The sequence below is a fragment of the Lotus japonicus genome, chromosome 6 (assembly GCF_012489685.1).
Source record: "Lotus japonicus ecotype B-129 chromosome 6, LjGifu_v1.2".
Taxonomy (NCBI): Eukaryota; Viridiplantae; Streptophyta; class Magnoliopsida; order Fabales; family Fabaceae; genus Lotus; species Lotus japonicus.
In genome coordinates, this window is record NC_080046.1 from 11476226 (window position 1) to 11491220 (window position 14995).

Below are 14995 nucleotides of genomic sequence, written 5' to 3' on the forward strand. Positions count from 1 at the left end.
TTATTTCTTTTTTTTATAGGCAAATGTTAGTTGTTATAAATGTTGTTGTAAATGTTAGTAAATTAGTCCCTCCTTCAGATATTGGACTTTATGGATTTGGGTTGGATGGATGAGTCTCGAGCTGTTAGCTCAGAGTAGAAAGGTTTCCATGTTACATAAATTTGTTAGTTAAAGAGAATGTCTTTTAACTACACACTCAATCGAGGAAAGCAACAAAGTCAACCGATCGTGTGCCTTGATCAATGTCGTATGTCTATTAAGTCAATCAATATCGTCTGCCTATTAAGTCAAACAATCATGCGTCTTGATCAGCTCTATCTGCCTACTAAGACAACCTGCCATGTAATAGATGAGGCTCCTAGGGTATGAAGGTTCACCTGCTATAACAAGGGACCTTCGTAGTTTTATGTATGTTCACTTTTCTACTTGAATAATACTCTAAGTATTTTACTCAATCGTTCTTGTCATATGATTTTTATTCTAGAACATTGGCGCCCACCGTGATAAAACATTCCGGATTCCACAAGGTGTTCCTAATATGTGCCCTACCACAATTAGCCAGCTGTGCGGCGCTACAAAGGATGCTACCTAGTACGCCAACTCATCCACTGCAACAAGTTTTGATCGGATGGCTATCCGTAAATGATCATGAGGGAGGATGTGCAAAACCATGTAAGTATAACGTCAACCTTCTTACCTTCAAAATCATTATGTTGTCTTGTAGGAAGACCTCTATCGACAGCAGGTTCGTCAATGTCAAGAAGGTAGGTCACTACGACCACGACCTATAAGGAGGGAGAAATTCAGTTGATTGAACAAGATGCACATTCGCCCACAAGCGAAGAACGACGTAGCGGTCCTCGGAAAGACTTTCATATTGCGACCAAGTCCATGTCCGAATGCTGGTTTGAGTATACTAGATGCCCTAAAATACAAACGAGGAACATAAAATTTTAAAGGACACTTAGAAGTAGGGAAACAAAATCGAAGAATAGTCGACCACTTAAGTGCACATCCTCTTAACAAACTTTGTTTTGTAGATCAAACAATCATGTGCTTTTAGGATCTCCATCAACTCCTGTCACGCGTCGAGCCTCACCACCTGGTCCTCGATCGGGTGCGTTAAACATCCCCAACCCCGGTTGCACGTCGAGCTTCACCACCTGATCCTCGGCCAAGTAAGTTATACTTCCGCCAACTCCGGTTGTGTGAAAAGCCTCACCACCTCGTCCTTGTCCGGGTGCGTTAAACCTCCGCCAACTCCGGCTGTGTGTCGAGCCTCAGCACCTGGTCCTCGACCGGGTGCATTAAAACTCCGCTAACTTTGGTTGCGCGTCGAGCCTCTCCACCTTGTCCTCTGTCAGGTGTGTTATACCTCCGCCAACTCCAGTTACGCGTCGAGCCTCACCACCTGGTCCTCCGTCGATGAGCCAATAGTTGGGCAACCAAGCCATGAGTCAACCGTGCCAAAACCAAGAGCCAAGAAAAGCCTGTAGCGTTGGGTAAGTAAGCCATCTGGAGAAAAGACTAAGAGGAAGCAAATTGACTGCGACACAAATTACTAGCAACGCTATCATCATAAGTAAAAACGGCACAAGTTTGTTATAGATGCCCGATCAAGTAAAACGAAAAAATCAAGGTTCATTGCAGGACATTCAGCCAAAGTGGAATACTAATGCATCTCCCACGACTCAAAGGGGAAGGTAAGTCAACCATCTGCTCTAGTCATCATCCACAATCTTCCCATCTTTGATCACCTATAAGGGGTCGATCGCAAGAAAGTTGGATCCTCGGGGAGTAGCCTCACTTACTCCAATGCTTTCTCAAAACCAACGGCGAACTCCATAACGTTGATCTTCTTCAAGAACAGCCGATGCATGCAGGATGTGCATCCGCTAACAGGAACAGGTGACATGTGCGAGACATCCATCCACTAACAAGAACATTAGGACAGCCATCCGCCGGCGGGCATGACGATTTTGCAGTTAGCTATCGAGTTGACTTGTCTATATATGTACTTTCAATGAATGTCAAGCAATCATTTGCCATTGTTGATTTTCGCTATTGAGAAAGCATCAGGGTTTCAGGAAAGCAATAATAGAACAGCTGCCCAAGTTGATAGAAAAATCAACTAAAAACTTGCCTTCATGGTATCTGATTAGCCCACCACTGACTGCTATGTTTTTCCACTTTAGTATATATAGTCAATTTATTGCCTCTGCTTCAAGGATTTGCTAGATGAGATTCGTTATCTTGGCTACTTGATTACCTAATATTAACACTGGTGTTACCAGAGAAACAACAACTCATGGTTATCGATAACCATAAGTGGGTAATCAATCTTCAAGATGTGATTTGCAAGATGAGATTCTTCAAGATGTGATTTATTACCCTCGGGCAGAAAGCTTCAAGATGTGATTTTCTAAGAGTATCTTCAATCTTCAATGTTAGTTGATAATTTTTAATTCTTAGCACTATTCGCGTGGACTCGTATTGTCACATGTGCTCTAAACAACTTTTAAGTAACTTTTGAATATATCGCTTCAAACACAAGTTCTTAACTTAGAGTTTTTAGCATTATTCATCCGGTTTCACCACACCATATTATTTATACTTTTTAATAAAACCATAAAACAAAATTCATAAAGTAATAAAGCAATTTAGATGAGAGAGAAAAATGTTTTTATACTAAGAACTCATAAAACAAAGTTGTTTGTAAAAGAACTAGAGGTATAAAAACCAAGTTGTACACCTCTGAGGCTTTACGTCATAGAGGTATGTGTGGTTTGTCTAATATTTTTCTTGTTCACTGTGCAGGGCGTGGGCGCTCTAGAGCAGGTGGCTTGTGCTTATGGTGGCGGAGTGATCTCCAGTTGAAAGTTATAAATGCATCTTTGCATCATATTTTGTGAACTATTTTGCACCCTGAGGACCAGACTCCTATGTCTATGGTCGGTATCTATGGCTTTCCTGAGGAAAGACGGAAACAAGAGACTTGGAACCTTGTCAAAGGTTTAATTTCTGATGCTTCTGCAGCTTGCCTGGTTATTGGAGACTTTAATGACATTCTAGAGCCATCTGACAAGAAGGGAGGTGATTTGCCTAATCTTAGACATATACAGTGGTCCTCTGACATGCGATCAGAAATGGGCTTGCATAGTGTTGATTTCACCGGTAACAAATTCACCTGGTCCAACAATAGGGATCCAGGGAACATTCTTGAGAGAATTGATTTTGCGTTGGTTAATGAGGATTGGGATAGATTGTGGCCGGTCTCTTCAGTGACACATTTCAAGAGGCACCAATCTGACCATAGTCCTATTTTGCTGTGGTGTGGGAATCGGAGGCCGCGGAAAGAGGTGAAGAGAACACGTATGTTTCGTTTTGAGGAGATGTGGCTTAGAGAAGGGGAGGAGTGTGCTGAAATTGTGACAGAGACTTGGTGTGCCGGGGGTGATGATGTTCTATCCCGTTTGTCAGGGGTTAGCAGGGCTCTAGATGGGTGGGGGAAGGCAAAATTTGGAGACTTGCCTAGGAAGATACGTGATCAGAGTAAACTAGTGGATGGCCTTCAGAAGAAAACACAAATAGAGCAAGTAATTTTGGCCACAAGAGAGGCTAGCAAGGAGCTGGATTCCTTACTTGAACAGGAAGAGATTTGGTGGAGCCAGAGGTCTAGAGCGACTTGGCTTAGGCACAAGGACCGAAAGTCGAAGTTTTTCCATCAAAAGGCGTCCCAGAGAAGGAAAAGAAACATGATAGAGCTTATTAGAGATGACAGAGGAAGAAAGTATGAGGATGATAGTGACATTTCGAGTGTCCTTATGGACTATTTTACTAATTTGTTTTCAACCTCCCACCCTTCGGGTATCGAGGAAGTTTCCTCTCTTGTTGCAGGTCGTATTACTACAGTACACTTGGGAATCCTGGGTGAGCCTTTCACGAGGGAAGACATAGAGGAAGCTCTTTTTCAGATGCACCCAACAAAGGCTCCGGGAGAGGATGGCCTCCCTGCCCTATTTTATCAAAAATTCTGGCATGTGATTGGGGACGATGTAGCTGAGTTCTGTTTGAAAATTTTGAGCGGAGTGGTGTCTCCAGGTACGATCAATCATACTTTGCTGGTCCTTATCCCAAAAATAAAAAAGTCTGAACATGCAACACAATTTAGGCCAATAAGCCTCTGCAATGTAATATTTAAGATTGTTACTAAGGTCTTGGCTAATAGACTTAAACTGATTCTGCCTGATTTGATTAGTGAAAGCCAAAGTGCTTTCGTTCCAGGAAGGATGATAACTGATAATGCTTTAATCGCATACGAGTGTTTTCACTATATGAAGAAAAAAATCTCTGGCCGGAATGGCATTATGGCGCTAAAATTGGACATGTCCAAAGCGTATGACCGTATTGAATGGTCTTTTCTTGAGTCAGTTTTACGAAGCATGGGATTTCCAGAAAATTGGGTAAGCCTGATTATGAACTGTGTGACATCTGTGTCCTTTTCTATCTTGCTAAATGGGAACCCCCAGCCAAGGTTTGCTCCTCATAGAGGCCTAAGGCAAGGGGATCCGTTGTCCCCTTATCTATTTATCCTTTGTGGAGAAGTTTTTTCAGCTTTGATTGAACGAGCTATGTTGTCATCTAAGATTAGTGGTATTAAAATTAGTCGGCACACGCCTGTTATTTCTCATTTGCTTTTTGCAGATGACAGTGTCTTGTTTGCACGAGCGACGGTAGAGGAGGCCCAATGTTTGAAAAACATTCTTGGGACCTATGAGCGTGCCTCTGGCCAGATGATAAACTTTGACAAGTCAATGCTTTCTGTGAGCCGAAATGTGGCTAATAATCGTTTTCATGAGCTTGAACAGCTATTGGGGGTAAAGGCGGTGGAAAGCTATGACAGATACTTGGGTTTGCCGACTATCATTGGTAAGTCTAAAACCCACATTTTCAATTTTGTCAAAGATAGAGTCTGGAAAAAACTTAAAGGCTGGAAAGAAAAATTCCTTTCGAGAGCTGGGCGTGAGGTTCTGATTAAGTCAGTAGCCCATGCTATCCCCTGCTATGTTATGTCGTGCTTTATTTTACCTGATGCTATTTGTGCAGATATTGACAGTATGATAGCTCGATTCTATTGGGGTGGGGATCCTACTAAACGTGGCTTTCATTGGACAAAGTGGGAGAACTTGAGCAAAAGTAAAGCAGAGGGAGGCCTAGGCTTCCGAGATTTCAAATCTTTTAATATGGCCTTAGTGGCAAAAAATTGGTGGCGTCTCTATACTCGCCCAGAGAGCTTGGTTGCTAGAGTATATAAAGGAGTTTATTTTAATACCTGCTCCATGCGCGAGGCTAAAAAAGGTTATCGTCCAAGCTATGCATGGACGAGTATCCTGAAAACGGCTTGGATGTTTGAGCGAGGAGGGATTTGGAGGATAGGTGATGGGTCCACGGTTAACATATGGACGGACAATTGGGTACCGGGAGAAGCTACCCTTGTTTGCTGCCAAGATTTGGTTGACGAGTATAATTTAATTTATGTGTCATCTCTTATTGACCCTGCCAACAATTGTTGGAAGCAAGACTTGATTGAAATGGTCTTTAACCCAAGTTCCGCGGATAGAATCTTATCAATTCCACTAGGGATGCATGGGGGCATGGATGCTTTATGTTGGCCTGACTCCACTGATGGACAGTACACGTCCAAGGGAGGTTATAATTTCATGCGGCATTTGATTGCTAGAGACCAAGCGACGTCCTCGTCTTCGTCCAAAATGGAGCCTAGGTTTTGGAAGGATTTCTGGGCAACTAGAGCCTTGCCCCAGTGCAAAGAGACTTGTTGGCGTGCGATTTCTGGGTACTTGCCGCTGAACGAGCGTTTGTTTCATCGTCGTGTTGACGTTGATCCCGGGTGCAACTTCTATGCTTCAGCGATGGAACATGAGGATCATCTCTTTTTGCTTTGCCCAACAGCGAAGAGAGTGTGGTTCGCGTCTCAGATTGGTGTGAGGGGGGACTCTTTTTCGTCGTTCCGAGAGTTTTGGAGGGCCGTGATTCAGCTTGGTGACGACGAGGTTGCTGCCATGGCTTAGTCGATTGTCTACGCTCTTTGGGAAGCACGGAATCAGAAATGCTTTCAGCAGCGAAAGGTGATCACGGAAGCTGTCCTTGGACGTGCGCGTGATCTCATGGAGGAGGTCCAGGTTCGCGACCAAGCTAGTGCACCAGCAGTGGCTTTCCCTGCGCGTTGGAGGAGACCTGGTCCAGGTATTATAAAATGCAATTTTGATGCATTTTTCCTTGTTGATGGTCCAGCTGGGATGGGCATGGTGGCGAGGAATAGCGAGGGAGAAGTTATGGCAGCAGCTTGCTCCTATCCTCTCTCTATTATTTCTCCCTTGCTGGCGGAGGCCGTGAGCATGAGGTGGTCTATGCAATTGACTATTGATTTAGGATTTCGCCGGATCTTACTGGAAACTGATTGTCTACAACTTTTCAAGGCTTGGAAAGCGAAGGAGGCCGGCAGATCATATCTTAGTTCTATTATTTCAGATTGTCGTTTTTTAGTTTCTGCTTTTGATTATGTTAATCTTAGTTTTGTTAGACGCACGGGTAACACCGTTGCAGACTTTTTGGCTAGGAACGCTGCAACCTATGCTGGTTTTGTATGGGTTGAAGAGGTTCCTGATGCCGCTCTTCCTTTCATTATTTCTGATGTAACTCTTCTGGAGCCAATTGGCATTTAATAGAATTGCAGTTTACTTTCAAAAAAGAAAAAAAAAACTAGTTCTCATTTTTTGAGAACTAAGAACTTAATGTCAGCCATCTTCAATGCTTAAGAACCTGGTTCTTAATTTTTAACTTAAGAACCTACCTCTAAGAACTACCATTGGGATGCTCTAACTTCCTTTCTATTCCCTTTGGGTTGGAGAACTCCTCGATCTCTTGAAACCTATCCTTTGATTTTATAAATAAATATAAATACATTTTCTATGGTTCAAAACAAAATTAATACACTTCTCACTTTTAAAAAGATCAAAAGCAAGGTTATTGAGTTCTTCTCAAGTGTATTCATTCCATTTCAAAAAAAGAGTGTATTCATTCGTAGCGTTCCCTTTCTCATGGGAATAAAAAATTTCTTTTGCTGGTGTTTCTTCTCAATTCATCATAAGGTATGGTGTGTGGATGCTGAAAGTAGGTGTTTTCTTACTTGGGTTTGTATTCAAGAGGGACTTGGTGTGATTTCTGCAATTGGATTCTTGAACTAGTGAAAGCAAAAATCTCACTTTGGGATCTAAATGTAGTCTTTTGGCGGTGCAAGGTAAATAAATATAAATGTTGGTGTGATCTTCATAACCCTATTTCTTTAATTATGTTATTGTGTAGATCAATTTGAGTCTTTTGCAAAATTAGGGTTCATTGATAGATTGTGTTTGTTTATGAAGACTCGTATGTTATAAATTGATTTCACTGGTTCTGTAATATTCATGGTTTGACTACTTGTTATTTTTATTTTTGCTATGGTTAATCTTAATTCTTGTAGAATTTCTACTTCATTAACCTTGAAGTGAGAATTGATAATAGATTACCAATTCTTCATCAACAGATTACCCTAGAACGGTAATAAATTACTGAAAGTTGTTCTAAATTTTATAAAATTTGTTAGGCTTAATTACAACTTTGGTCCCCCACATTTACTAGATCCACGATTTTGGTCCCCCACTAAATTTAATTACAGGGATGGTCCCCCACGATAACTCATGTATGCAACGTTGATCCTCCGTCCAATTTCCGTTAAAAATTGAACGGTGACTGGGAAAAAACCCAGAAATTAATCATCTTCATCTCCTCCTCTCATGAACTTCATCATCTTCTTCATGAATTTTGAAAAAATCCCAGAAATCATCAATTCTCAAACAAAGTCAATCCCAAAATTAATCTCTTCAACCCACACCCAAAATCAACCTTTTCACACAAACAATCCTAGGACCAAACATATGCAAACACAAGTACAGTTGAATTAAAAATGAAAAGCCAGAAGACAAACAAACGAGTGAGGATGCGATCTTAGTTTTGAATTCAATTAGGACTTGGGACTACAACAATAATATCTCACTCAGAACATAGGAATTTCAATGTTATAGTTAACAAAAAATGAACCACAAAGAATGGACATGCCCAAGGGAGAAAAAAAAACTGATAGAAAAGAATCAAAAAAATTAAAAGATGCATTTAGTTTCAATGTTCAGGAAAATCTGATAAGTGACTACTGTGTTGAGTTCTCTGATTCTCTCTCCACTCTTCATCTCCATCTCCAGACGCCCACCACCACCCCCACCACTCTCTTCTCAAACCCCTCTCTTTTCTTCTTCCACCGCACCTCCCACTACAAACACAACACAACTTCTTCTTTCCCATCTTCCCCAATTTCTGAAACCCTAAATCTTCAACATGAACGAAATCTGAAATCAAATCAATCCCTATCAGATCTGTTGAGTCAAAACAGAGATTTGTTTGGTTGGTTGAGATTTGGCTTTGAAGTGGGAGACTGAGAGAGAACGAGGGAGAGCAAGAGAGAGTGGCAACCAACTTTCAGCTGTTGAGAGCGAGAGATAATCTATGAGTGTCGCCGCTCCTCGCCGTCACAACCTCTTCCTAATCGCACAACCGCTCCTTGCTGTCACAGTCTTAGCCACGCGACCAATCGCGCCGCCGCTGCTTGCCTTTGTTTACTCTCTCTCTCGATCTCACACTGTGTCTCTCACACAATCTGTTTCATTCTTCTCTCTCGATCTCACATTCTGTGTTTCTCTTTTCTCTCTATCTCTCTTGGCAGAGGTGCTCTTTTATGGTAGTTTCGTGGTGAGGTTGTTGCTCTGTGCAGGTGGCCACGGTTTTTTGTGTGAAAAGATTGATTTTGGGTGTGGGTTGAAGAGATTAATTTTGGGATTGACTTGTTTGAGAATTTATGATTTCTGGGATTTTTTCAGAATTCATGAAGAAGATGAAGTTCATGAGAGGAGGAGATGAAGATGATTAATTTCTGGGTTTTTTCCCAGTCACTGTTCAATTTTTAACGGAAATTGGACGGAGGATTAACGTTGCACACATGAGTTAACGTGGAGGACCATCCCTGTAATTAAATTTAGTGGGGGACCAAAATCGTGGCTCTGGTAAATGTGGGGGACCAAAGTTGCAATTAAGCCAATTTGTTAATATCTAATTCACTATCTCCTCTTATGTATTTCATCTTAGTGTTTACAATTGGCACCAGAACTTAGTTTAGAAAGTTACTCCTAGATCAGTGTTAACACACTTAAATAGCTTCCTTTAGATTCTTTTCGGGTAAGGGCTCCTCCATTAATAAACCATGCACAACTTCATCGGAGATTGTTATGATTTCTGAAAAATTAGATGCACATATTCATTAGGTTTCACCTTAAAGTGTTGGATACTATAGAGAAAGAAAATACTAATCCTTCAATGTCCTTTGCTAGAGAACTCCAATAATCCTCCTCTAAATCCTAACTCTAGAACTTCATCTTTTGAGAACCTTTAACTTGGTCTCTGTAAGCTCCATTATGTCTAAGCTCTCTCAAGCTCTTTCTTTAGGTTTGACCTCAACCCCCCATTGATGGAAATTATTTAGGGCTTCCTTGTGATTATGGTTGCACCATCATGCATGGTGGCGCCCCTCAGTAGGCACGGGCTTCACCGTCAAGACAACTAGCACATGAGTGCGTGGCGTATGACACAGCCGTTGTCCTTATTTATGATAGAGCATGATTGTGCCTTTTGGATCTCTATGGCTGTGCCTTCTCTTCATCACGATAAACATTACAAACTACTCCATTTCACTTTATTTTCTTACCTTTTACATTTTTTCCGCATGTGGCTTACGTAAAACACATTTAACATATAAAGCACGTGAATTTTGTAAAAGTAATGCAATATCTATGAAAATCATTGTAAAAATCATGCAATTCAGATACGCATCAATCGTGTCACAACCAGGGTTAAGAAAATCAGACCGGATCGTCGGGTCGAATCAGTTCAATCAAGAATCGGATTGTTGGCCGGATTCGATCAGGTAATTAAACCGAGCATTTTTTGAACCAGGAGTTGGACTAGTGAACCGGTTAAACTGGTCAAAACCGACTGATCAATGGTTTAAGGAAAAAAATTGATTTTTTTTTGTCCCCATTATGATTTGAACCTTGCAGTTCCAAAAAGCAATGTATGCCACTAGGCCACAAGCTCTTTTAAGTTTAATTATGTTTATATTTATTATAAGTACACAGTGATTGAGGAAATAAATATTTCATTCAAGGAACATATTTAACTTAAGTAACCATTAATAATATATGCATATTACTTCACATATATTTGTTTATATATTTAACATTAATATACATTTTATATGATATTATTTTTTTATATTATTATATAGAAGAAAAGTAAACTTACAAGTATAAATTCTTTAATCTATGATAATTGTATGCAACCATTTTATATAAAGTATTTTTTAACATTTTTAATTATCATCGATTTGACCCTGGTTACATTACGGGTGAACCCATTAAACCTTGAATGAGTACTTACATCGTTCGATGACCGGTCTGGTTTTCTAAACATTGGCTACACTTGATCCCTCCTCTCTTTTTCCTTTATATACATCTCTTCGTTATAAATTGTGGGTTGGACCATTGCGGTTATGAACCACCCACCACCATATCCATTTATCTTGGCTCTAAATCTTAGTTAGTCGCACTACCGAAATGGGTCTTTCTGTTGATTGCTTGCGTCTTCACCGATCCTCTCAGGCTGCCATAGCTTTGTTTTAATGGCATCCATCTCCACCATCAAACCTTTCTAGAGCCACTAAGAACCATAAAAAAATTTACTTTTGTCTATTGTTTCTCACATGCAACTAAGGCATTTTGAGGATGTGTTTCGTTCTAATTCTCAAACGTGGATCTGAGCTTCAAATATGGATCAGAGCCTCAAACATGGATCTCCATCGTTTTAAAGAAGTTTAAAAACTAATTCTGAGAATTGATTCTACGAGTTTATTGATCTGGATCCGACATAATTGACTTGGGGGTATCCTCTCCATCTGGTTGATTCGATTTTAAGTATTTATAATATAATTCAGTTACAAAATCAATTATGGGTAAATGTATCCAAACATAAATCATGTTACTTAAACTCACATTACCAGATTCAATTCTGCTAACGGAGATTCAAACATACATTGTGTCTCATTTGAAGTGGGTAGTGGAAGTTGATGAAATCGATTCACGTGGATAAAGATGATATGGATTTTAACTTTCCTAATTTTGTATTTTTATTGAGTTGCAATTTTTTAAGAATTTCTTAAACCGTAATTAGATAGCTTACTTGCCGTATATGTTTTTTCTTATATGATCACTCAATGGCTTTGGAAATATGGGCTCAATCTCTTAGCAAACACCATGAGAGTTAAGCCCAGTTTCTCAACCTTTAAATACCTCATATCAGCTCCTTGCTTAATGTGACTTAAAAGTATGTTGGTTTTTATTCTTTTTTACTCTAGTGGACCAAAAATGAATTTGTGGCTTGATCAGTTACCAACCAATTCAAAACTACAGGTATACCATCAAAACATAAATTTGTACTTTAGATCCATTTTCTTATCAAATTCGACTCCACCTTACATCTTAACTTTTATTCGGAGTTATAGTATTTAATTTTATTAATATATTAAACACTTCATTTTTTAATGATAGATATCTGTTTTTCTTTTCAAAAGGATAAAAAAGGAAAAAAGACAAACACAAACCACGCGACACAACCAAGCACGGGAAAATTGATCCTTATAGCATCTACCCAGAGATGAGGAGTAAAATTTGTTAGAGAGTCCTGAACTAGAACAAAGCCAACGTCTTGACGAGCCTTGTTCTTAGCCAAGAGACATGTACACGTATTACTCTTCTGCAGGAAATGAGCAATCCAAACCTCTTCAATTTATCAAGCAGATCTCTAATATTATATAAAAAAAATAGCAGTAAGTCATATAAGTAAAGTAATTGAATGTTTAACAAAAGGATTGTTGCAATGACCTTAAATAAATGATTGAAAGTTTGATTCTTAAATCTAATCTAATGGAATAAAATTATCAATCAACCCCTGTTGATTAGTAAGAGACGGTAAAATAAGAGATAAGTCTCATAACTACCCACGATGAAAATACATCAAAAGAAAAGAAATGGTGGGCCTGTCGAGGCAGAGGAAGGCCCAGGTGATACCCACTGCCACACAGACCCCCATCTGCTACTCCTTTTTCCAATCTAAACCTGCCTTATATATATTCACCCTTCTCCCTTCATCCCCTTCTATCCCCCTCACTCAGTACTGATTCAGTCTCAGTTAAACTCACTGCTCCAACAACTAATTTCCACTACCCTTCTCCCTCTCTTTCTCCAATACACCCTGCGATTTATCCCTGCAAGTATTATAAGTAACTGCTTCAATTCAATCACCCGACATGGCCTCTTCCTCTGCTGCTTCATCTGCACCCACATGTAGTGGCAGAACCAGCAGCAGCAGCAGCAATGAGAGTGCCCCACCTAATTTCTACTTCAATGAGAAGTGGAAGCTGTCAAAGAAAGAAGGGTCATCATCATCATCATCATCAAGAAGGAGCCACTGTAATTCCTCAACCTCTTCTTCTTCTTCCTCATTCATGAAGAAGAATTCTTCAACTCAGCAACAGAGGAGGTGCGCTTTTGCTAGAAAGTGTGCAAGGTTAGTGAAAGAACAGAGGGCTCGTTTCTACATCATGAGGCGCTGTGTTGTAATGCTCATTTGCTGGCATGAGTGTAGTGACTCATAATCACCGCCACAAAAAAGGTTTCATAAAGGGATCTGATGTGAGAGCCCAAAAAGGACTTTTTATTTCTTTCTTCTTGACCTCAACTGTACATTGAAATTCCTTCTCTTCTCATCTCATCTCATCTGGCCTACTTAATATTGGGTTTCTATAAGGGGGTTTTGAGATTAAGTGGTGGTGGTGGTGCTTTTAATTTTAATTTTAATTTTAATTTTAATTTCTTGTCCATTTGAGGATAGACTAAGAATGAGTATATGATGTATTATATAGAATGTAATGGAGGACCTATATAAATGGTATATATAGCTATTTCAAATTAAATGAAGTTTATCATCTTTGTACTTCTGATTTTTAGATTTGAGTTTCTGGGTGGTGTGTTGTCTTTGGGATTGAAGAATTAGAGGAACTGAGGAAGTGATAGATGTTTCATGTTTGAGATCTCAAATCTGTGTGCAGTACTGCAGTGTGAGAGATTCCATTCAACTATTGCAGGCTGATGATGATGAGTGATGTGAGCTAGGTAGGTTCTGTGTAGATCTAAACGTGCTTAGGCTAGCTGACGCAACACCATGGTTTCTTTAATCCTTGTACGCAATTTCTTATTAATTAAAGTGGGTTAATTCATAGGAGTTTGGGAACAATTTAATTTATTTCTGTATTTTAGTGAGCAAATAGGTGTGAGCGTGAGAGAGAGAAAGAGAGAAATATAAAATATTACATCCTTGGAACGACCAAAGGGGCAAGCAACAAAGATGCCCTTCCCTACGTTAAACTTTTGCACTAACTTTGGTGCTAAATACCAGCGTAGAACTTCAAAAAAAGAAAAATTACCAGGATAGGAATTGTACATTTCAGATATTTACAAAATCAATAGTGGTTAATATGAAATTTTATATTCAATAAATTATGAAACTATTGCTGTTTTTCATAATATTTTATTTTTCAGAGTGAATTCACTCATAGTCTCATATTATTATTATTTGACGGCACTCATGGTCTCATATTATAAAACTATTGTAACTACACAAGCAAAAGTGTTTTTTGGAAAAAGAAAAAGAATCTCTTGGTTATGTTAGATTTTACGTGTTTAAATGTGTTATCTCTTTTCTGACTGATCATTTTATACTATATAGTATGATGCAAACAAATTTATTGTAATTTAGGTTAAGTAAGACTTGTGAATGAATAAAGAAATTTTTATTTATATAAACCACCTAATATTTAATTACCTTTGCAATGTCGTTTATTCTAAATTAGAGTTTAGTCATACTTAAAACTCTTCATCATCTTCAGCTCAGTTATATCAGTTATATTATATACGAATTTAACTCATGAACTTTTCTCACACACTTTACATATGTTTTTGAATTGAGCAACTCCTTATGGTTGCTGAGAAAAAAAAAATATCAACAATTTTTTATGATTTAACAACAAAAAGAATTATATATTAAAATTGTGAGTGTTGCCCAATTCCCAAGGCAATTTATTTTATTTTATGTGGAATGACGAAATTGTGCTCCTACAGGATGCTCTGTGTTCTTTGACCATCAACGTGAATGTGGATATAGTGGCGGTTTGACCCATAATGATCTTTTGAAGGGGTATTTATGGAATTACGCGCACTTGATTAATCTTGAAGTTAAGAGCACATTTTGAAGGGTCAATTACGATGCAATTGTAAAGGGTAAAATCGTCTATGAAGAGTTAACTTACGGTTACAGCTGGGTATGCTGTTGTTTACCGTGGGAGTGAAGTTGCAGAACTGCCACCAATCCACCATAGACCTGACTTTCTCTTAAAAACCAAAAAAAAGTTATATAATGATATTTCTTTGCCGGACACGAATAATTATATCTTCACAACTCATTTTTTAGGTGTAGAGAGGTGGAGGAAGAGAGAGATAGAAAAAATGATAGAGAAAGTAAATATGTGATAGATGATTTGATTAATAGAGAAAAAAGAAATAATAGAAAATTAAGGTAAAAAAAGAGTGGAGAGATGTGTATGTATCATAATTCGTCGGACACTACGCAAGGTTAGGGGTGAACATGGGCTGGGTAGATCCAATGAACCCGTCCAACCCAATCCGATCCAATAGAAAAAATGCGGGTTGGATCGGACAATCGG

General features: G+C 39.1%; 2 protein-coding genes across 2 annotated transcripts; both read left to right on the forward strand.

Moving 5' to 3' along the window:
• Positions 1-6185: 6185 nt before the first annotated feature.
• LOC130724903 (uncharacterized) lies at positions 6186-6743 on the forward strand. The gene has a single exon (XM_057576168.1). The coding sequence runs from the start codon at positions 6186-6188 to the stop codon at positions 6741-6743; it is 558 nt and encodes a 185-aa protein (XP_057432151.1).
• Positions 6744-12348: 5605 nt separating this feature from the next.
• Positions 12349-13222, forward strand: LOC130723440 (small polypeptide DEVIL 11-like). Its single transcript, XM_057574494.1, has one exon. It carries the CDS (start codon positions 12524-12526, stop codon positions 12869-12871), a length of 348 nt encoding a protein of 115 aa, XP_057430477.1. The 5' UTR covers positions 12349-12523; the 3' UTR covers positions 12872-13222.
• Positions 13223-14995: the final 1773 nt, after the last annotated feature.